The following is a 23049-nucleotide window of genomic DNA, read 5'->3' as shown; positions in this document are numbered from 1 at the left end:
ACTTCCCTAACTTCTATGCCCCAATACTCAGTGGGCACAGGGAACTCGCGCTGCCAGAGGGAACTGGGCTGCACCTAGGGTGGAGTCAGCACCACAGCCTGAGAGTCCCATCCTGGTGAAGCTGGTGGAAGGGTTTCTTCTGGGCATCCATACAAAACACCCTGAGGCTTAGGGGCTCATAATTCAAACCCCATGATTGGCCGGTTGGCACAACAAAATGGCGCTGAGGTGGGAGTCTCCCACTAACCGATGGCTACATAGCTGCTGGCACTGAGGCAGGGTGTGAAGAGCAGCATGAAACGGGTGGAAGGAAGGTGTGTGGAAGCTGCCAAACTGGTTCCCCTCATTCAAGCTATGCAGGACAGAAAGCAGAATGCACTGTTGGGATTGAACCAATATGCACGTCCCCTAGGAAAGGGCTTCTGGAGTCCTCAGAGACTGGCATACTTCATGTTATAAAGGGGAGGGGGAAATCTCACTCTCTTTTCAATTTGGAGATGAAGCTCTTGGTACAGTGAGGTGGCCGTGTCTGTGAACCAAGCCATGCATTTGTCAAGGGACTGCTCTGCTACCATGCTGGGGTGTGAACCCCACACCAGTCTGGAGGGGGTTAATGAGGCTGAGAAGGGGCCAATTCACCAGCTAGGCCCCAGCTGAGGGGAATTAGGTGGCCCAGTTAATCCCCTGAATGATGACAGTGCCCAGCAGAGAGAGAACAGGTGGGGCAGGATGAAGCCAGGAAGCTGGTAGCAGAAGGGGGCTGCAGTGAGGGCACCTGTTGCTCTCTGGATATCAGAGAGGGAAGGCAGGAATCCTAGGGCAAAGGGTGTAGGAAAAGGCTCAGGAAGATGGTGCAGACCTTGGCTGCAGAGTAAAGGGTCCCAGAGCTGGAACCTGGAGTAGAGGGTGGGCCTGGGTTCCCCTACCAGTCACTGGGGACGTGGCACTGTCTGGGCAGTGAATGGGAAGATTGCCAAAGACAGTTTGTATGGAAAGACTGGTACCCTGGAAGGGAGAAAACACCTAGTGACTTGGCTGGAGGGCCAAGCCACGAGAGCACCCAGAGTCTCAGAGAATGAGAGAGAGGCAGCAAGGAATGTAACAAGCGGCAGAAGGGGGCATCAGGCCTGGAAAGAGCTAATCCCTGGAGCAACCAGGAGGAGGCGCTCTTGCGGTGAGTGCACCCCATGACAGCAGCCTTCTCTCTGTAGAGGGCAGCCTTTAGGGGCCTGTGAGCTCCCCCAGCTGCACTGATCAGCCTCTAACAGCATGCACAAAATGCCTTCCTATGGCACATGAAAGCTCTGCAGTATTTTGGTACAACACAATGACCTCCCCCTAACGGCCCTTTCCATCCAAACCTAGAGGAATCACACTATGGTGATGGAGGGTCTCCCATCTCCAGGTTATCCCCATCCACAGCCTCCCCGTGAAAAGGACAATGGCACTAAATTGCATCTGAGGCTAAGGCAATAAGGACTGATGACTCGAAAGCAAGCTGATGAAAAGCAGGTCAGGCTTCGTACTGGGGAATTCAGGTGTCTAGAGCTTTGTAGCTGCTGTGCACTTAGAGCCCAAACGTTTCCTGGTCTGCAATAGGGTAAGGCCTGTTCTTAGTGATGGCTGGACCCTGCATCACTGGATACACCTGGACGGTGGTCTAAACCCCCTCCCAAGCCTGAAAACCAGACTGGGATTCTCCTGGTATTTCCCCTCTTCTGCTCCTGCCCTGGTCGGAGCCTGGAAGTGCTGGGGCATGGGGAACATGAAAAATGGGGAAACTTTGGCCAGATGGTTTATGAACCTCCACAAAGGCTTGGCTGGGGAACCAGGAAGGGCTCCTCACTGCCCCTGAAAAGCTCTCCCCTCCCCACACGTTACCAACTGAGTCTCTGCTGAGACAACTTGCGTTAGAGAGGGAGATCCTGCCTGTCACCAGCAGTTAAGGCCCCCCCCACCCCACAAATACCACTGTGGTTTTTAACCAGTTCTCATCCGACTTGTGCACAATAAACATGGCTGAGTTGTGTACATGCAGCCACTTCAGTCCCAAGCTGTTTTTCTGAGTTCTCACCCAGCCCGATGCTGGAATCCGTTTGCACCAGGGCATTGTGGGAAGAGTCTGGGCAGCTATCCCATAGTGCCTCAGCAGGAGACGCAGAGAAAGTGGTGCCAGCAGCACGTGGGGCAGTGCATTCTGGGATGTCCTGCAGGACAGGGAGCTGGGAGTGAGTGGCACTAGCCATGCCAGGCCCTGGGCACACAGCAAAGGAAGAGTGGTGTAGCCTGTACCCAGACTGCAGCCCCCTGCCAGCCTCAGCCTTGGGCAGGGGTGAGCTGCAGAAGCATTAGCTAAACACTGAGCAGGTGGGTGCAGACACACAGCATGGGGACAGCCAGCCTGGTACAAACTCAGTTGGAAGCTGTTGTGCTCACCAATAGCTAGGCACTGTGGCAAGGTGAGTAACATTTATTAGTGGAGAGAATTAGCAATAAGGTCTCCCTGGGGCAATGTTGCCTCGCAGCCCAGTTTAGTGGACACCTGCTGTGGAAGAAAGCCACCTCCCCCTCCTGCCTTCTGGAGGCCTCCAAAGACAGAGAAGCAGGACTGCAGCTCTGGCCAGGGAACGACGCTATCTCTTCCCTTACTAAAGACAAGCCAACAATGCGGCAGTGTTCCCGAGCACTAGTGCCAAACACACCAGCTCATGACATCCCTGCTGCCAGGTTTGCATGACTGTTATGCCACACTGGGGGGTTGTCTTTTAAACAGCACACAAGAGTTTACGTGGCTTCTAGAGGGACCTTGTCTGATTGCACCTGATTCTGAATTAAGCATTCCCAAGTGCCGGGCAGTCGCTAACCCTCTAATGCACCTCAGCCCACTGGCTCCACTTCTGTGCTGGCTCCCCAGGCTGCAAAGACATTTCTGACAACAGGAGCTCCACAGACCAAGCACATCCTGTAGGATCATCCCGAGTGGAATCCGCTGGTCGTGTCCATCCCAGCAAAGCAACTCCCCTCTCTGCAGGACCCAGGAGAAGTGAATGAGGGGCAGGTTGCTCTTTGAGTTCTCTGAAGCTGTGTGTGACCATGAACAGGGGCACTCAACCATTGCCTGGCCAAGGACCACATGGGCAGCCTGCCCAGAGCTCGAGGGCTGTGCCCTTCCAGGAAAGCAGATTGCAGTTCTCTTCCTGTTTAATGTGGAGGCGCAGCTCACAGAGACGACAGGTCACCTGGGAAGCCCCTTCTTGACTGAGCATCTGCTCCCTGGATCAAGATGGAGCATCCTGACCTGGACCTGTCACCTTGTGGGCTGGACCTCTCTCAGCCTGCATTAAAAATGGGGTTAGCCGCAAGCTGCCCTGGGGAACTCCATGGGCTGCAGGTCCCCTCTGCCTTAGCAGCACTCGGCAAAGCTGAAAAACAGCCAGTCCCACCTGGCTGTGGCCTAGACCTCCCCCAGGAGGAAACCAGGTTAGCAATGGGACTGGCCATTGGAAAGTCCTCTGTAGAGTGTGCCACTGGTGAATGACAGTAGCAGAGGGCGTGGTGAGCGTGCTGGCCGTTACGTGGGATCGCTGTGGTACTTGTCTTTCTCCAAGGACAGCACCCGAGCCAGCCCTGGTTCCTGAGGCTCCAGCGTTCGTTCTGCTCCCCCTGCCGAATGACAGTGGCAGTGTTGTATTGGCAGGAGCACTGACGCAGGCTGCAAGGTGATGGCCCCAGGTGACAGCATTTTGCTTGTTTCAAGGGAAAGTGCAAATGCAAAACTGAGCGACTTGCAGGTGGCTGGGCTGGTAAACGTACTGGCCTGCCTCACACCGGCCGGATTTCTGCAGTACGGGCACCTCCTGGTAAAAGGGCTCACTCTGCACAGACCTGTCCTCCTGCCTGTCTACCAGGCAGCCCTCACACAGGCAGTAGGCTTCCAGCACCCTCCGGGGATACCGGCGCGGGTCTTCGTTGACCCTGTTGGAACAAAGCAGATTAATGAGGTCACCTAATAAAATCGAGCGCTGGCCAATATACTCCAGCTAGGGATGGACTGAGCTGTTCGGAAAGGGTTAATAATGCTAGTCCTCCCACACCTGCCATGTAAGGCGCTGCACCAACATTCAGGAGCTGATTGGTGGTGGCTGGGCAGCATTAGATTGAGCTCACGGAGGGGAAACTGAGGCACAGAGCGGGAGAAATGCCACAGACAGAACTAGCTTAGTGCCTGCGGTGCACGGCAGTTCTATCCCCGCTGCGCTGCCGTTTTCAGAACTACCTGTGATAAGAAAATGCACCTATGAGCCTGAGCCAGTTGCTGCTGGGTGGAACCTCCAGCGAGGGGGACGTGGCTGCTGGTGGGGCTCAGATGTGTTGGTTTGTTTCCTTCTCCAGGGGGTGGCTGACTGCGGAGTGGAGAGTGCCCCTGGCATGTGTCGACAGAGGGACACGTTCTAGAAGTGACCAGGAGAGTAACAATTAACCCTGCAGAACCAGCCATCCGCCATCTCCAGGGGACAAGGAGGACGTAGTTTGACTCAGGAAATGCAGCTCCACACCTGAGAGAGACGGGGGTGGGGGGAGGGGGAAGAGAAGGGGAGGGGCTCCAAGCTCTGGATCCCAGTGGCAGTGCCTGAACCCAGAGGTGACTTTTGCTGAGATGCCCTTCACTCCTCTGCCTGCGGCTTACCTGTATGACCACGGAGAGGCGCTCCTGTCCTGGAGGCGGGACGAGGTCTGGCTGACGTTCACAGGGCATGACTTCAGGTCCTGGTCAGGTAAAACATCCTCCATTGGAGCCAATAAGCTAACTCCAGGAGCAAGATGGTGGCTGAGCATGGATTCCAGCTCTGCATCGGAGGGCTCCCGGCAGGGAATGTGGGCACCGAACGTCTGACAAAAGGCGAAACCCAGCAGAATTTGGGCAGCCGCTTCCACCTGCGGAACAAACACAGGGGGAAAGTGAGTTCGCTCGGAGAAGCTCCCAGGGATCTGGGGAGGCTGAGCAGGTAGGAGGCGTCTATTGTACCACCTGAAGGAGCTTTCCGTTGCTCGCTGTTTAGGAGCCTTGGAGGAGGTAGGCCACCATGCTGAGTGAGTTCAGTACCTAAGTAATGGGGGCTCTTGCTCCTAAGCCACTTAGGCACTTTTGAAAGTGTTACCCCAACTGAGCTGCAGTGAAGAGGCCTGGAGGGGCAGGAAGGAGTGGGTTGCCCTGGCCAGGTCTCGCTCTTCTGACCGGGCAGAGAGAGAAGTGGGCGTTCTTTGCCCCCATGCTGCCATCTGCAAATGTGGCCCATAGTCCTTCTCAGACCATTGTTAAACACATTTAACAGGCCAGGTCCCCATGCAGAACCTAGAGGCACCTGCTCCCAACCTGGGACCATGCTGACAGCTGCCGGATAGTCCTGTGCTGGCCCATTGCAGACGTGGGGGTGGCTTTACACACGGTAGCTAACTCATGGTAGCTGGCTGCCTGACATGATTTTTTTGCTTTCGTGACCTTTCCAATGGTCCTCATGGCATTTCATTTGCCTAATGAAACCAGGCAGGTTTCACCTGGTGTCAGGTTTGGCTCCGGAAGCTCTGCCCGGCTCTGGCCGATCTGACCCGACTTGGCAAGTTACAGGCCTGGCAGTGTTGGCTGGGAGAGAACCCTCGCAGGAAGGGGACCTGACCACGCCAAGGTGCTGACCAAAATAAAATGTAATTGGAGGAGCAGGGGGTTAACCCGTTTTACTTAAACCTTAAACAAGTGTCGGGGGTGGTTAGGCAAAGATCCTCACATGGGCCGGGCACTGTGTGGTGATTATCAGCCGTAGGAGAGCTCGTGTGACACCACCGCCTAGATCAATGTGCCCTTTCCAATGCAAATGTCACAAGTAGCAATAAAGGGGGGGCAGATGCACAGATGAGCTGTGCTAGGGAGCGGGATTTTCCTTAGCTAAATACGAGTGTCTCAGCCTTTTGTGGCATCAGTGTGCCTTTAAGGCATGGTGGGGGATGGGTAGAGTCTCCAGAGAGGCCCCTTTGCCTGAGCACAGAAGGGGTTTCCTCCTTTAGTACAGGCCCAGGGTGCAGATCAGACAGCACTCAGGGGGGAGTCGCTGCCTGCAGGGCATTTCCTTATTGCAGTGCAGTGGGCTGGTCCGGCTCTGGATGGAATTTGCATGTCCGAAGTGTATTTCCTGGAGTGGGAACAGGTTGCAGCTAGCTGGGCAGTTGCATCAATGTCTCTAACCTGCCCGCTGGGGCCAGCCTTGCCCTCTCTTTAAGCCAGTGTGAGTTTTGCATTGACGTCTATTGGAGCAGGATTGGGCACTTCAGTTTTTACAGGCGGGGGGGGGGGCAGGAAGCAAATGGATGCTCTGTTTGGCTAGTGCCCAAGGGATATTGAGGATATAACTTGTAGCGGTTCAAGGGCTGCAGTAGGGGCTGGCCCCTGGGTGGGGGATGAAAGGGAGGGAGAGAAGGTCGGTGCATCCTCCCACACCTGGGCTAGTTGCAAGTTGCCCCTCCAATAAGAAGCAGTGTGGTCCAGTGGCGAGGGGACACTGTCGCAGGAGATGTGGGTTCTAGTCCTGGCTTTGTCAGTGGCCTGCTGGGGGACCTTGGGCAAGTCCCTTCCATGCCCCAGGCCTCCGGGGGCTGTTGATCCTGCCCTCCTTTGAGAGCTCCGGGTGCCAGGGCTCTGCAGAGCGAGGTATTATGAAGAGGGCATTAGCCCCAGTGCCTGCGCTGCTCGGGAAGCTGAGGGAGGAGCTTCCTTCCTCTCCGTGCAGGATCTCCATGGGGCTCTGTTCTCTTCTGGACAAGTTGCCCATTGACACTAGCAGGAGTCACACGCTTGCGGAGAGGACAAGAGCCCTGTCGGTAATTCCCAGCCTTCACTGGCTGGGCTGGCCCTTGATGGCAAGTCATCCGATGCTGAAGCTGGCACGTGACACTGCCGCAGAAAGACGCGGCTGTTTTCTCAGCCGGCCTTTGCAGTGAGATCCACGGCTGCAGAGCTGAGCTGGGCCCATCGGTGCTTTCTGTGCCCACTTCACTGAGAGAGAAATGTGCTAGGTCTTCCTTGGATCTGCCGGCCTCTTAGCTAACTGGGCGGCAGCCCAGCCCTGTGCAGGCTGCATCCGTTAGCAGGGGAGGTTTCCCACTCCACTCCTTGAGCCCAGAGGGTCACATTGGCTGAATTCACTCAGCTGCTTGAGTTCAGATCTTGCACACTTCATCAGCTGGGCTGCACATACCTGCTGGTGAATTCCCCTGGGCTTTGCCCGCTCGGGCCTCGGTTCATTGCTGAAGAAAGCTGTGTAATGGGCTGGATCCCCCGCTTCATTTATGAATCACATTTGTGCAGCATTTGCTGAGTCATCTGTCTGTCTGCCCTGAGGCGTAGGGAGTGGTGGGCTCACTGCTCAGGCCAGGATTTTGGCTTGTAACCATAACCACACCTGCACCAAGCCCTGGGCCACGTTGGGGGAAGGGCTGCACTGCTAGCAGTTCTGCCTTTCAGATCAGAGCACTGCACAGTGATGAGTCCCCACCAAAGGGCAGCTGGCTCCAGCAGAGCAGTTAGCTTATTCTACTCATTTAAAACTGCAGGACGCAGAAAACAAAGCTGCCACAGTTGCACAGCTCCATCCACCCGGAGAAACAGCCCTAGTGTTTGGTAGCTACTTTACCTGTTTTTTCATAAGCCCCCATCCATAACTACACAAGCAAACAGCAAGGTAGCGCTGCCCCCGCTCCAGGCAGCGACTGCTGCTTTGGGGTGGGTGACTTACTAAGTCACTAGGCTGCATTGTTTCACCAGCTGATCGCTAATGATCTTATTTTCCAGCTGAGGCAGCCAGGATCCAGCAGCTATGTGGGAGGGGATCCCTGTGGAGACACAGTTCCTAGGAGCCAGCGTTTTAGGCTGACGTTTCAAAGCAGCCTAAGGGAGTCAGGCACCCAAATCCTGTTGAACGTCAGTGAGAGTTGGGTGTCCGAGTCCCATACAGCCCCTCTGAAAACCCCAACTTTAAAGAATGATTCTGTTTGCATTTGCTGTGTTGTTCTATGTACACTCGCCTCCACACATTTCACCCCGTGTGCTAGTTCACACCCACTCCAGTTACTCTGTGCTTTGTTTCACACCCTGTGCTGACCCTGTGCGCTCTTTCACGTACACTGTGTCCCACTTTCGATACATACTGATCCTGGGAACTGCCTATACGCACTCACAGACGTAGGCAGATGAGCAACGGAGAGTGGTGTGTACCGGTGTAAAAGTTGCAAACAAAACAACACATCTCCACTTGTCATTCCTATCGTGTTTGAGCTCTGCTAGCATTAGAACTAACAGAGCAATAGTTCACAACCCAGACACCCCTGGGAACCCCAGCAATCTGCTCTCCCTTAGCCCAGAGGGAAAGGGACTGGTCACAGAACTGGGATGAAATTGACACATGACAGATGTTCAGGACACAAAGCTAATATCTGGAATGAATGTGAGATCTTCCATGCTGAGAGCTCACAAAAGGCATCGCAAATCTGTACAGGGCTCCCTTTGCCACCTCGCCCAGCAGAATCGCTCATTGCCGTTCATTTCATTGGCAGGTGGATCAGGGCACTACAGCAATGGCCAAATGACACCATAGTTGAGGAAAGAAAGTGAAGAAGAACGAGAAATCCCAGGGGAAAAGCCAAGGGTGTCTTAGGTCAGAACGTAACTATCCCCCGTCGGCACTAAACAACATAACAGGGCGTAAGTCTCCACCTAGCGCCAGCCTCTGATCCCCTCCCGTACACTGAGTAGCACCGTATCTCAGGACAGTCAGTGGGCCGCTCCTGGCCTAAGTGCTGCTCCTCATGACTAAGGGGCTCAGAGCCTGGCTTTTGGTAACTGCCTGATGGGCCTTCCTATGCTTTATACCTACTACCTGACACAGACACTCACTCCATGGGCCCTGACCTCTGCTGATAGCGATTCCCCAAATAGAAAGCTCTGGCCTGCAAAGTCAGGGGATTTCCCTCTTTCTGATCTTCCCTAGGGGCAGCTTCACTCTCCAGTGCACACTTTTAAGGCTGGATGATTAATAGTCAAACAGCGCCAAAGCCCAGGGCCGGCTCCAGGCACCAGCCCACCAAGCTTGTGCTTGGGGCGGCACCTGGAGGGGGGCGGCGTGGTGCTCCGGCTCCGGCCGCCGGGGAGAGCGGAGCCCCGGCTGGGCTCTCCGGCCTCCCCCCAGCACTCTGGCCGCCGGGGAGAGCGGAGCCGCGGCGGGCTCTCCGCCCTCCTCCCGGCGCTCTGGCCGCCAGTGGAGCTGCGGCAGGCTCGCCGCCCTCCCCCCGGCACTCTGGCCGGTTGGGGAGAGCGGCCTGCGGCCAGGCTCGGTGCCCTCCCCTGCCGCGCTGGGGGAGGGGCGGGGAGCGGCGGGAGGCTTTTTTGCCTGGGGCAGCAAAAAAGCCAGAGCCGTCCCTGCCAAAGCCCCTGGCATGGGTGAGAGAATGGAGGACCCAGGACCGTGGAGGAGAATATGGCAGATATGGGGACACACACAGAGCCCCTGCCGTGGGGGAGAGAACTGGGGACCTTGGAATGGGTGGAAGAGGAAAGGGGGGGTGAGAGGAAAGGGGGGAATGGGGGCAAAGACAGAGCCCCTGACACTGTGGGGAGGGGAGGAATAGAGGATTCTGGAATGGGGGAGGGGGGCCCCACATAGCCTCAGCAGAGGGGAGGGGGAGAACGTGGAAATGTGGGAAGAGGAGACACTCTTATTCCTAAACAATTACCCTGTCCCCTTTGGAGCTGAGTTTTAGGGGGTGTGGGAACGTCAGTGTAATTTACAAAGATCTCTGATGCTACAGGGGACCCCAGCTACTCACCTTTAGATGCATGGTTGTTCCCACCTTAGTTGATTTCACACGGGAGTGGGGAAGGTTTCTTCTGTCCCTCTGAGGGAAAAGAGGCTGGTAAACAATAGACCAAGAGCACCAGGCCTTTGTGAAGGTGACCCCGCTGGGCTGGCCCTGGAATGGAAGGTTCAGAAGGCGACGAGATTGGGAAGAAAATCTCTTTGCGTCCTTCCCCTCAGGAACCCTGCCCTCAAACAGGTTCTCACTGCACAGGGAAGCATCAGACACGCCTCCCTCCCCACAGATACCTGGCACTGCAACCTGGAAACAGCCATTCGTCAGTGACTCACTGACGGGGAATGTGTGCGGATGCCATGGGGCAAAGGGTTAGGCCTGGTCTAAGCAGTTGTTGTCCTGGTATAACCATGTAGGTTAGAGGCATGTTTTATTTATTTATTTTTTAACCAAAGCAATTATACCACTGCAGCCCCCTATACCACCATAGCCCCCAGTGGGGATGCGGTTATACTGGTACTAAGGTGCCTTATACTGGTATAGTTATTCCTAAGGTGGCCACTCATGAGTTCCTGGAATCTCAGATGTTCCAGCACTTCTGGGAACAGCGTGGGCCTGCCTCCGCCTGTGTGACTCAGCCCCCGACAACATGATCTCACTCGCATGCAGTGTGAGGTCACGCTGGTGGGGGCGGAGCGGTGCACTCTTCCAAAGGGCGCCCCTTGACAGATACTGGAGAAAACCACGGCTGGTTTTGTCCCAGTACTGGACTGGGAACAAACCAGCCAAAAAGAGGACTGTCCGGTATAAAACCAGACAAGTGGCCTCCCTAGCAATTCTCCGTCCGATTCGGATGCGCCGTTCGGGATGTACCTGGGAGAACTGAGGGTCCGTCTACCCTGCAAATAAAATCTGCAGCAGCACATCTCAGAGCCCGGGTATGCGGACTCAGGCTCAGGGCCGGCTCTAGATTTTTTGCTGCCCCAAGCAAAAAAAATTTTGCCTACCCCCCCCCCCCGCACCCTCCTGCTGCCCCAGCCCTGGGTTACTGGTAACTCGCGCCCAGGGCGGGTCATTCAGCAGGAATTTTGGATGTGCACAGAACACAGACAGGATTGGTTCCCATATGGTTACAGAACTGCAGTAAAGTGGAACAATTTTCAGCTTGTGTGATTGGAGGATATCTGGAAGCATATTATAAGACTGTCCTACATAAATGAGGAAAAGTTGAGGTGCCTTTATTATTCTTTTCTTCCATTCTTTGTTTCTATGGGGAATTTGCCAATGCAATATCACTGTCTTCCTTTTAAACAAATAAAACTAAAACTTAATAATAATAATAATAATAATAATAAAAGCAATGGCTGTTGAAAATAGCAATTCCAGTCCTAATAACCACAGGGAAGCATTTCTTGCTCAATTTATTCTACTTTTTCTACAGCAAGTTACAGTGGATCAGTATATTTGATTTGGGAGAAATGAAGTAACAGCTGCCCGAATTGAGCTTGAGCACTCCTGAATTTTGAGGGTGTTCAAATCTGGAAAAGAAAAGTCAATTTCTGCTTCCATGGCTCAGAAGTGGAAATCCTCCTACGTGCCTGGTACTGTACCTAGAGCTGCCCAGTCTAGTAGAGCTCCCCTCCCTTACTTTTCATTTTAAATTCTAGTGGGCTCCACGTACCTGCCTTGCTAGGCTTCAGATAGAGAGGGGCACTGTCCATTGAGTCCACCCAATTCTTTCTTTTGGGGAGAGCCTAGGGCTGGGGCAGCAGGGGGTGCGGGTGCAGGGGGGGAGAAGAGCCGAGGGCTGGGGTGGCAGGAGATGCGGGGGGGAGGGGGAAGAGCCCAGGGCTGGGGTAGCAGGGGGTGCGGGTGCAGGGGTGGAGAAGAGCCGAGGGCTGGGGTGGCAGGAGATGCGGGGGGGAGGGGGAAGAGCCCAGGGCTGGGGTAGCAGGGGGTGCAGGTGGGGGGAGAGCCCAGGGCTGGGGTGGCATGGGGTGGGGGGAGAGCCCAGGGCTGGGGCAGCAGGGGGTGCGGGTGGGGACCAGAGCTGGGATGGCAGGGGGTGCGGGTGGGGGGGGAGAGCCCAGGGCTGGGGCAGCAGGGGGTGCAGGTGGAGGCCAGAGCTGGGGTGGCAGGGGGTGCGGGTGGGGGGGGGGGAGCCCAGGGCTGGGGCAGCTGGGGGTGCGGGTGGGGGCCAGAGCTGGGGTGGCCAGGGGTGTGGGCGGGGGAGAGTCCAGGGTTCGGGCAACACGAGGGTGCGGGGGAAGCCCAGGGCTGGGGTGGAGGGCAGCAAAAAACCTAGAGCTGGCTCTGTTCCTACCATTCACAGCAAGCTGCAGCATGAGGTTTCAGTTCCACTCCTTCCCCCTCCCTTTCCTGTTAATTGCGGCCGAGGGAATGCTGGGAAATATAGTTCTTTCCCTGCTCCAGGGCTGGCTCTATAGGCAGGGAGCTAACCAAGGAACTACAGCTCCCAGAGTTCCCTGTTGGTTCTCCGCTCCCATGCTGGATTCTTGTGCCCCTGCAAATTTGCCACCCCAAGCATCTGCTTGCTTTGCTGGTGCCCAGAGCCGGCCCTGTTCAGGCTTGTGGGTAGGGTTGCTAGGAGTCTGGTTTTCAACCAGAAAGCCCAGTCAAAAAGGGACCCTGGCGGCTCTGGTCAGCCCTGGTGACCAGGCCATTAAAAGTCTGGTTGGCCGCCCGCAGCAGGGCTGGCAGGCTCCCTACCTGGGGGGGGCTCCGTGCACTACCCCCACCCCAAGTGCCAGCTCCACATCTCCAATTGGCCAGGAACCGCGGCCAATGGGAGCTGCAGGGGCGGTGCCTGGCTGCCCCTATACATAGGAGCTAAGGGACATATTGCAGCTTCCGGGGAGCCCACCAAGGTAAGTGCCACCCGGAGCCCACTCCCCACACCCCCCCCACAGCCCAATCCCCTTCCCCAGCCCTGAGTCCCCTCCTGCACCCAAACTCCCTCCCAGAGCCCACATCCTGAAGCCCCTCCTGCACCCCAACCTCTGCCCCAGCCCTGAGCCCCCTCCTGCACCTAAACTCCCTCCTAGAGCCTGCACCCTGCACACCTCCACTCCCCCAACCTCCTGCCTCAGCCTGGAGCCCCCTCCCACGCTCTGAACCCCTCAGCCCCAGCTGGGAACCCCCTCCTGCACCCCAAACTTCTCATCCACAACCCCACCCCAGAGCCTGCACCCCAACCTCCTGCCCCAGGCCGGAGCCCCCTCCTTCACCGCAACCTCCTGCCCCAGCCAGGTGAAAATAAGTGGGTGAGTGAGGGTGGGGGAGAGCGAGTGACAGAGGGAGGGTAGGATGGAGTGAGGGGAGGCCTCAGGACAGGGCAGGGCAAGGGTGTTTGGTTTTGGGTGATTGGAAAGTTGGCAACCCGACTTGTGGGGCTCACACTAAAATACAAGTATAGACATTCCTGCTCGGCTTGGAGTGCCGGCTCTGAGGCCCTAGGGTGGCCACCTGTCCCTTATTTCAAGGAACGTCCCTTGACCCTTTGAAATATTACATTGAAGCTGATGATAATTGCACTGTACACTTGAGGGCAGTAGAAATGTGCACTTGGTAGAAAAATACATGCTATGCTCAGGGAAGTGTTTCCCTTAAAGCAAAGTATCTTCCCTTATTTTCCATTTGGTTTTCCCTCGTTTCCATCCCTTACTCATCCTTGCCAGGTCTCAGAGCCTGGGCTCCAGCCCGAGCGGGAGCATCTACACGGCTATTTTTAGCCCCGTAGTCTGAGCCTGAGTCAGCTGACCCTGGCTCTGAGGTTCACTGCTGTGGGGTGTGTTTTGCAATGTAGACTTATCCGGCAGCTCACTGGGGGTGTTGGACCTGTATAACTAGACAAGCATCACTCTGGTGTGTAGTCAAGGCCTTCGTTTGTAAAATGCAGATAGGTCAGGGGCAAGTATGCTTTACCGAGGGGTGCGCTGGCACCTTGCTCAGAACCTGAGGGCTGCAGCTTGCTTGTTTGCATTACATGGAGCAGATTGTAACTTCACTGGTCTTCAGCACCGAGGCGTGGACGGGGCCCTGCAATCTATACACACCCAAGCATATTGAAGGCAAGCCCAGAGGCGGGACACACAGAAAGCCGGCTTGGCCACCACTGCTATAGCTCAGGAATCCATATCCTTGAAGGAAGGACTGGAGAGGGAGGAAACATATGCTTGTTATTCAGGCGCTCGGCTAGGAATCAGGACATCTGCATTCAATTCCCAGTTCTAATCAAAACATCCTGTGTGACTGTGGGCAAGTCTCTATGCCTTCTCTATGCCTCAGTTGCCTTGTGGGGAGAATAATGCTTCCTTATGCCTAGTCTTTGTCTATAGAGACCATAAGATCTTCGGGGCAGGGTCTGTTTCACATTATGGGGCCCTGATCTCACTGTAGGCTCTAGGTCAGTGGTTCTCAGCCCGTGGGCTGCTTGAGGCCCAATCAGCACACAGCTGCAGCTCATGTGACATCCTCAGGGCCAAACAGGCGGTGTGTTTTTTATATATATGTATATATAGTGTAGATGTGGCCCACATAACACACACAGAGCTGCATATGTAGCCCACAGTGGTAAATAGGTTGAGAACCACTGCTCTAGGTGCTTCTGAAACGGAGATAAGTAATACTATTAACCCTTTACCCCACTCGGCGTTCTTCGGCCTCCAGAAACACGCTTTCCACTTAGCCAGCCCTGCTCAGCCTTTTCAGTCTGGAGGTTTTCACAGAGTGTGAATGTGTCCTCTCAGCACAAGCCCCAGGCTGGGATGGAAATGGTTTGTTCTGGATCCATGAAATGAAAATCAGTCAAGCGGAACACCCAGGGTCTCAGCCCGATGCAGATTAGAAATGAAAGGCAAAGCAGAAGGAAAAGAGCTCCAAACCTGTCATGAGAGAGGTGTTTCCTTTGAGCACCTGTCAAAGCAAAGTGTCCATGTGATGATTCCTTGGTAAGACGGAGTCACTGAGCCAGATTCTTCTTCACCTCGCACCTTTTACACCTGTGCAGAAGGGGTGTCAATCCTTGTCATTCTGTTTCAGTCGCATTTTACAGGGCACCGGAGCACTGTCTCAGACTAACTTGTATTCCCTCCCCTCTTCCTTCCCGCGGAGCAGCAGCGCTGTCTGTAGTTAACACACCTTTGGGTCAAGCGTTGTGAATGGAATGGGGAGAGTGAAATCCAGTCCTGGGGCTGAGTCACTGGACTGCAATGAGTTTTTGAGGTGATCGGTATATTTGTGTGGCAGACCCTGAAATGTATCCACAGTCGGCTCTGCCCATTCCTAGAGCCCAAAGCCAGAAGGGACCATTGTTGTGACCATCTAGTCAGACCTCCTGCATAACACAGGCCAGAGAGCTGCCCCAAAATAATTCCTAGAGCAGCTCTTTTAGAAAAACATCCCATCTTGATTTTAAATTTGCCAGTGCAGGAGAATCCACCACAATCCTTGTTCCAGTGCTTAACTATTCTCACCGTCAAAAACGTATGCCTTATTTCCAAGATGTCTCTCCTGCGTGTCCTGCGTTGTGACATCTTCCTTCCCTTAGGATGAAGTCTAACAAACCCAGTCTGTAAACCTCCAGAGCTTGGGATTACAACCCAACAGCCCCGTTGTGTATGAAAGGGCTGTAATGTACTGGACTTGGCCATTAGCAAAACTGCCCTTATATCCGCTTCTTAGGATCGGAGCGGAAAGGAGAAAACAAAATGGTTAGTGTGCGACAGTGATCAGACGCCAAGGGCAGCAGTGTCCTTGGGCTGCTGGAGCAAGGAACCAATATGTCGTGTTTCTCAAACTTGGTTTTGGTTTCAGGGAACTTTATGCCTAGTGCAGTTTTCAAGCACCAAACCGGACATTTAGAGACAGAATTTTCAAAAGACCTCAGCCCATCTAGTGCATGTTGGATACTGAGACCTTTTGAAAATCGGGCTTTAGTAGAGAATGCTGAGCGGGCACTGTGGACAGTGGAGATTCCATTTCACAAAGGGTCTGGAGATTTTAAACTATGGCTTCATTCCAAATCAGAAAACCAAAAATTTTGAAATTCTCCATGAAGGGAAATTCGGGGGGGGAGGGGGGAGGCGGGGGAGGAGGACAAAGGGGTGAAATTGCTTTGGATCACTTACAATGTTTTATTTTGACAAAATCTAAATGTTTTGTTTCATCTTTATTTTGTCTTTTTAAAAATGTTGCATTATATCACAATATCTAATTAGATATAAACAACATGGTTAACAAGACAAAAAGAAAAGTCATTTCAAAACAAAAAAGTGGAAACATTTTGTGCTGAAAATGTCTAAATGGGACATTTTGATGTTATTGGAACTTTTAAGAAAACGTCCTAATTGAAATTCCAGATAAATCAACCCAATTTCAAGAAGCTTTCCGATGAATGTGGATCTGTCTAAGTTTGTCCACCCTGGTTTAGTGTTGATCACTTGGAAATCTGGTTCCGAGTTCTCTGGGAAACCTGGCTCTCAGGGACAACATTTTCAAACGATGGGGCTTAAGCTATGCCCTTAAATGATACCTTGAGCAGGTCACCCAATGGACCTGTTCCTATAGTGCCTTGTGCCCAGGCTGGAGGTGTGTGTGTTGGGACCTGGGAAGGAACTGGCTTAGAGGTAGAGCAGGTGATATATAGAGGTGAGTGTGTGTGTACACTGTGTATAAAAAGCACTGCTCTGCCCTCTAGTGGACGGATTCAGAACTGCCCAGATCTGCAAGCTCTCTAGGGCAGTGGTTCTCAACCTTTCGCCGGCGCCAGGCACCAGCTTACCAAGCAGATGCTTGGGGCGGCCACTTCGGAGAGGGGCGGCATGTCCAGCTATTCGGCGGACGGTCCCTCACTCCCGCTCGGAGCGAAGGACCTTCCGCCAAATTGCCGATGCAGATCGCGATCGCGGCTTTTTTGGGGGGGGGGGGTGGCTGCTTGGAGCGGCCAAAACCCTGGAGCCAGCCCTGTTCCAGACTACTGTACCCCTTTCAGGAGTTTGATTTGTCTTGCCTACCCCCAAGTTTCACCTCACTTAAAAACGACTTGCTTACAACATCAGACATAAAAATACAGAAGTGTCCCAGCGCACTGGTACTGAAACATTGCTCACTTCCTCATTTTTACCATGTCATTATAGAATAAATCAATTGGAAGATAAATATTGTGCTGTACTTACATTTCAGTGTATAGGTCATAGAACAGTATAAGCAAGTCAGTGTATGAAATTTTAGTTTGTACCGATTTTGCTAGTGCTTTTTATGTAGCCTGTTAACCTAGGCAAATATCGAGATGAGTTGATGTACCCCCTGGAACACCTCTGCGTACCCCCAGGGGTACACGTCCCCCTGGTTAAGAACATGAAGACAAGGAATGTTTCTGTTCCGTGGTCCCAGCTGGGCAGCTGTGGAGGCTGATGCTAAGGGTCCATTTTGAGATGCAAGCAAAAACGTGCTGTATTTGAATCAGCTGCTTAGTTTGCAAATCAAGAATCTTTTACTGCTAAGCCACCTCTGCCAACTGTGCCCGTGGGCCGTCCTGTCTCACCACGCAGAGCTGAGCATTAGTCCGCGTGGAGGGGACGGGAGTGTATTCTCTCCTTTGTGAATTCACCCTGGTGGGTTCAAAATGCGACTGCAGCAGCTGATTTTGCCGAGCGCTCCTGGACGAGCGAAAGGCTGTAGTTAGGGTGACATGCCCGTCAGCTCCCGAGGTTACTGCACCTCTGACCTCTTGGCCTCCTCGAGGGCACCCCCTGGGGTCTCAGGCCTCTGGCTGTCAACTTCCTTGGGGCGGGGTCCCATGACTCGCGCTTTAGACTGGGGATTTAGGCTGCCGTTCCCGGTGGTCTAACTTTTGTTCGGCACCTGCCATCCTGGTCTCTCAGGGTTCACCAGGGGCCAGCCAGCCTTCAGATAGCAGAGCACTGGTCACTCAGAACAAAGGCACTACAGAGAAAACAGATCCTGAAAACACTGCACAGTTCCTATGCATGCCCAGCTTCCCCGTCATCACCCATCCACCCCCTTGAGAGCCTGGCAGGTTTTCAAGCACTTGAGGGCCTGTTCCTCTGGTCAGTCACATGTCAGTCAGTATTTGTGGGCATGACCTCCTTCCCTCCCCCGCCAGGCTGGTCACTTTATACCAGTGGTGGACAACCTGCGGCCCATGGGCCACACGCGGCCCATCGGGGTAATCCGCTGGCGGGCTGCCAGACTGTTTATTTACATGTGCACGGCTGCCAGCAGCTCCCAGTAGCCACGGTTCACTGTTCACAGCCAGTGGGAGCTGCGGGAAGCGGCGCGGGCCACAAGTTGCCCATCTCTGCTTTATAATGTTCTCACATCTTTGTTTGCCAGGCCTCTTTCACCAGGTCAAACCAATCTGTGAGATTTCCCTGGGGGCCAGACTTCTTCAGACTTGTCCAGCCCATGGATTTGCATCGATTACCCTCTCATCCCCCCAATGAGTTCATCACCTGCAGGGAGCCCTGTTTCCCCCCCAGAACACAATCCTTAGCCCACGGAGATACAGATAACTCTCACAAAGCTCATTTAATGGGCTTTGCCTAGTCCACGTGTCTACAGTGGGTCTCTCACAGCCCAGCAGCAGCAGAGCTCCAGGGAACATGTGCCTTGTGCTACTTGCCCTGGGCCCAGAACTACACAGCTTAGGCCCTGGTAGCATTTTCCCATTGCACTCTGAGGGAACGGTGGCTTTTTTGACCCAGAGATTTGTACTCCTGTGAGATCTCACATGCAGCCTTTGGACTCTGGGCAGTGCCGGGGGTGGAGGGGCAAACGCCATGCCCAGGAATCGCACATGGAGGAGAGGGCAGATGTTCTGTGGGGTGGGGGGGATGCCATGGGGGGGCAGAAGGGAAAGGTTCCAGGGGGAGGTGAGCACCATGCCTATGGCCAGGGGATGGCAATTGGAAGTGGAGCCATGTGTCAGGAAAGGGAGAGAGGGAAGCCACACGTTAGGGAGGGGCTGTGCATGGGAAAGGGGGCAGCACTCTGGGGTGGAGCGGGGCCAAGGGGACAGTGCTCCATGGGCAGGTGCTGTGCACTGGGGACAGGGATAGTATTTGGGCAGGGGGCAGCGCTCTGGGAGAGGGGGGTGAGCCTGGGCCACGAGAAGGGGGCAATGCTCCTGCATTGTCCATGTTCCAACAAATGTACCTCCAGGTTAACTCACATCTCCCTGGGTTTCACGGCGTTTCCTTCCTTTCCCCTCACCTCCCCAACAGGCTGCATTCAACACACCCCTGTCTGGAGCTCCCACCAGCTCTGTGCCCATCAGCATCACCCACAGCCCAGTGCCAGCTTCCAGTTGGCCCTGAGCAAGGACTTCATCAGCAATGGGACAGCTGCCCTGGCTGGTGAGCTCAGCCTCAGTGTCCCAGATCAAGGAGGGGTCAGGTGGCTGTAATGCCCCATGTGGCACTGGGCTGCCATACAGGACAGTGAGTTGCAGATGCGGGCACCTCTGTGTGCATGTGATGCACCTGCGATGACCTGCCCAAGAACGAGTTACTATCGTGTATTGCAGGGCCCTGGGCCCCAAGCATTAGCAGAGGGAGCAGGGAGTTGCCTTGTCATCCCATCCTGCTTCCAGAGAGCTGGGACTGGACTGTGTGCTGCCTTTGCCTGTAGCGGGGCTGACTATGGAATCAGTTCCCCCTGCAGAGCCCAGCCCAGCTGCACGGCTATTCCACGGCAGTCGTTTGGGTTCCTTGGACTGACACATGGCTTGGGCCAGAGCTTTTTTGCCTGGCTACAATCTGAGCCCTCCTGGCTGAGCTACTCGCCAGCTGTGAGGCCGTGGTTTAAGGTTGGGGAAAGGGAAGGCTGGAGCACAGGCCAGCCTGCCCGAGGAAGAGAGGCTGCAAACCCTTCAGAGTTACTCGCAGGGAAGGTTGCTGACCCAAGGGCCTGGGTAGGGTGCAGCTATTCCTCCTTGCTGTGGATGGGCAGCATAGCTGACCCAGCATGTCCCTGCCAAACGGGAACCACCCATGACAGTTAGACAGCAGGGTGCTGGAGGGAATATTACCTGCAGGGGCAAAGTTCTTGTAAACATTCCAAAAATGAATGGTCTGGGGGCCCTGCTGGAAGTGTTTGGTGATGTAATACTCCTCCCCCCCCCCAGAAACAACAGCTATGTTATTGTGATAGACGTGTCCCTTAGGTACTTATCCAGGCCGGATGTGGTGGTGTCCCGTGGTAGCAAGGTATGCCAATGCCAGGTCCTTGGACCCACGTCCGAACAGCCTTTGGTGCAAGCGAAAAGATCACAAACATGTACATAAGTTGGCAAGACAAGTTTGAAAGAAAAGATGACCAAACTCAAATTGTAGCTGTGCAGAAGGTTTCTTTGACACAAATTACCACTAATTTATTTTAAACGCCAAAACCAAATTCCTCTCATACAAATGGTTTATTTGACACAGATGATTAAGGCTCATTACTTAAAGAATGTTGGCCTTGCATTTTATATTGATAAACGCACAGATGATTCATTGACACACCTTCTAAATAATATAGTCATTATACTAGAAGCCAGGTATCCTATTGCACACGATGGTGCTAGCAGAACACGAATAGCCAATGGGCTCCTTCTCAGCGATGGGCAATATGACAGTATATATGTGTCTAGCCTTTTTCAATATGTGCTACAGGTCTAAGTCTGAACCATCTGTAGTCTCAGACTCATCTGGATCCACACTGGCAACTGTATGAGGAGTGTAATAGTTCTCACCCACAGTACACGAGCAAGTCTGTGTGCACGCCATGCTCTGTCGTGGACAACAGCAGCTGCGCTCACACGTAATGTGTTCCAGGAGTGCTTTGGGGCAGGTGTCCGTGTCATTAGTGCTGGAGATCTATGTCCATCCTTGTTGTGACACCAGCCATTTCCCACTGGGGAAGGGCTGTGAGGCTCCATCCCTGTGGCCTCGTCCCAGGTAAGGGGCTGGTAATTTGTGTGTTGGTATGGTGTAGAAGACTATCATAAGCTGGCGGGAAGGGCCTTGCTCCTGGCCTGGTGGTAGAAAAGCTGCTATCTCACACCGTTTACATCCACTGAGTCAGCTGTTGGGTCATAGAGAAGAGTTATCAGAAGTTCTAATGATTTCAGCTGTGCAGGAGCCGCTATATCCACCATAATGCCAAAATTAGCAAGGCTTTTAAATGTGTTCGGATGCTTCCTGATAAGCTTCCAGAGCTTTAGTTTGCCAACCCTTGCCAGACTGCTGGCTGAATCACACCCAGGCAGTATGTGTGCTGCTGGCAGCATTCCGCATCGTTGTTGGCCACGTTCAGCTGCTATCATGTGGGCTGGTATAAACCTGGCTTTATCTTTCACACCAATACAAAACCCAAAGTTTCAAACCAAAGTTGTTTCCAACTTGTGAATAAAGTGTGCACAGAGGACTGCAACGGGAGTGTCCAGAGCCCACACTGCTACTGAGGGTATTCTTGTGAAGCATGTGCCACATGAAGTGGAAGTCAAGTATCTGCTTCGTCGTGGGATGAGAATAGCTCTTGATCTACAACTCCATCTGAAGTGACCATGTGAGCAACTGAGGCCATCCTTGAATCTGTTTCTGATTTGAGCCAAGTAAATTCTCTGCCATATTGCACTATGAATCTGACAAAAAATGTTACCAGATGTGCTTTATTCTTGGAGTTTCCAATTAACGTACTCCTCTGTGTTGGGACGGGGTGCTTTGGGATCATGGATTTTTGACTTCATTGCTTTGTGAGTATTGCCTTTGTGCATGTTCAAAAGCTTTAATTGCATCTCTGACATATTGACCAGATAGCTACTCTTCCACAGCTCTCAGAACTCTGGAGAGGCTGGCATACTGCACCTCCTTGCCCGACTATTTGTATAACAGCCATGCCATCCACTATCCCAGCTGTTGGCATGTTGGATGTTAGCAGCTGAGGCACTGACACTGTTTCTTTTCCTAATTAAGGCAATATCTCACTCTTTGCAGATTTATTCAGGGTACCATCAGAACATGCTAGAGCATATGGAACTATGGGAAGCTAATGTGTGAAAACTTCTTTCAAATCAATCTCTCTTGTTCATGCAGCCACTACATGATGGCTGAACAACTCCCTGTCTGCACTGACAGTCACTGTCTTATCTCCACTAACTTTTGATTTGAGCTTCTTGCTTAGAGATGCAAATGTCTTGATGTTGCACTTGGGATCAAAGAATCCAGTGGTGTTTGAATGTAATCTGTCTTCCACAGACGGTTTCATTGCTTTGATTCCTGCGTCATTCGCAGTAACAGGCTTGGTGGCAATCTCTGTGGGTGCAACAACACCGGTTTCAATATTGGTGACTGACTCATAGACTTTAAGGTCAGAAGGGACCAATATGATCATCTAGTCTGACCTCCCGCTTGATGCAGGCCACAAAAGCCGTCCCAACCCCTTTCCCTTGACTCTGCTGTTGAAGTCCCCAAATCCTGTGGTTTAGAGACTTCAAGTCGCAGAGAATCCTCCAGCTAGCGACCCCCGCCCCATGCTGCGGAGGAAGGCGAAAAACCTCCAGGGTCTCTGCCAATCTACCCTGGAGGAAAATTCCTTCCTGACCCCAAATATGGCGATCAGTAGAACCCCGAGCATGCAAGGTTTGGGGGCTGCTACCAAGTCAGCATTCAAATCAAAGGAGTCGGTGATGGTGAGAACAACCTTACTTACATTACCTACCTTATGCTGCATGTGATGTGGTGCAGCCTCCTTGTGTATGCCATGTGAGTTTATCGGATCACACATGCCCTTAATGGAAGTTGTGATAGCTGAGCACTTCTGAGCAGTGAAGAACCATGTAGCCAAGGTTCCTGATTTCAAAGTGAAACCCACAATATCCCCTTTTCCTTTACTATAACTGTTCACTGTTTGATCAGGTGCCACATCTGTCCAGACTTGGCTGAATAGTTCTAGACCAAGCCACCGGGTGATTTCCTTGCACAAGCTGCTCATGAATAAGGTTAAGATTTGTCATGGTTATTTTTAGTAAAAGGCAGGGACAGGTCACAGGCAATAAACAAAAATTCACAGAAGCCCTTGACCTGTCCCTGACTTTTACTAAAAACAACTGTGACAAAATGGGGCTGACAGGGGATGAATGCCCGAGCCCTGCTGTGGGAGGGGAGGGGA

At 53.4% G+C, this 23049-nt stretch overlaps 1 protein-coding gene across 1 annotated transcript; it reads right to left on the bottom strand.

The window, feature by feature from the left end:
- Positions 1–2455: 2455 nt before the first annotated feature.
- Positions 2456–10083, bottom strand: LOC128846507 (interleukin-17D-like). Its single transcript, XM_054045644.1, has 3 exons — positions 9871–10083; positions 4688–4935; positions 2456–3975 (listed from the first exon to the last, which is right to left on the bottom strand). Exons 1-3 carry the CDS (start codon positions 9880–9882, stop codon positions 3753–3755), a joined length of 483 nt encoding a protein of 160 aa, XP_053901619.1. The 5' UTR covers positions 9883–10083; the 3' UTR covers positions 2456–3752.
- Positions 10084–23049: the final 12966 nt, after the last annotated feature.

This window comes from Malaclemys terrapin, chromosome 12, assembly GCF_027887155.1.
Source record: "Malaclemys terrapin pileata isolate rMalTer1 chromosome 12, rMalTer1.hap1, whole genome shotgun sequence".
Taxonomy (NCBI): Eukaryota; Metazoa; Chordata; order Testudines; family Emydidae; genus Malaclemys; species Malaclemys terrapin.
This window is presented reverse-complemented; position numbering and strand designations above follow the sequence as displayed.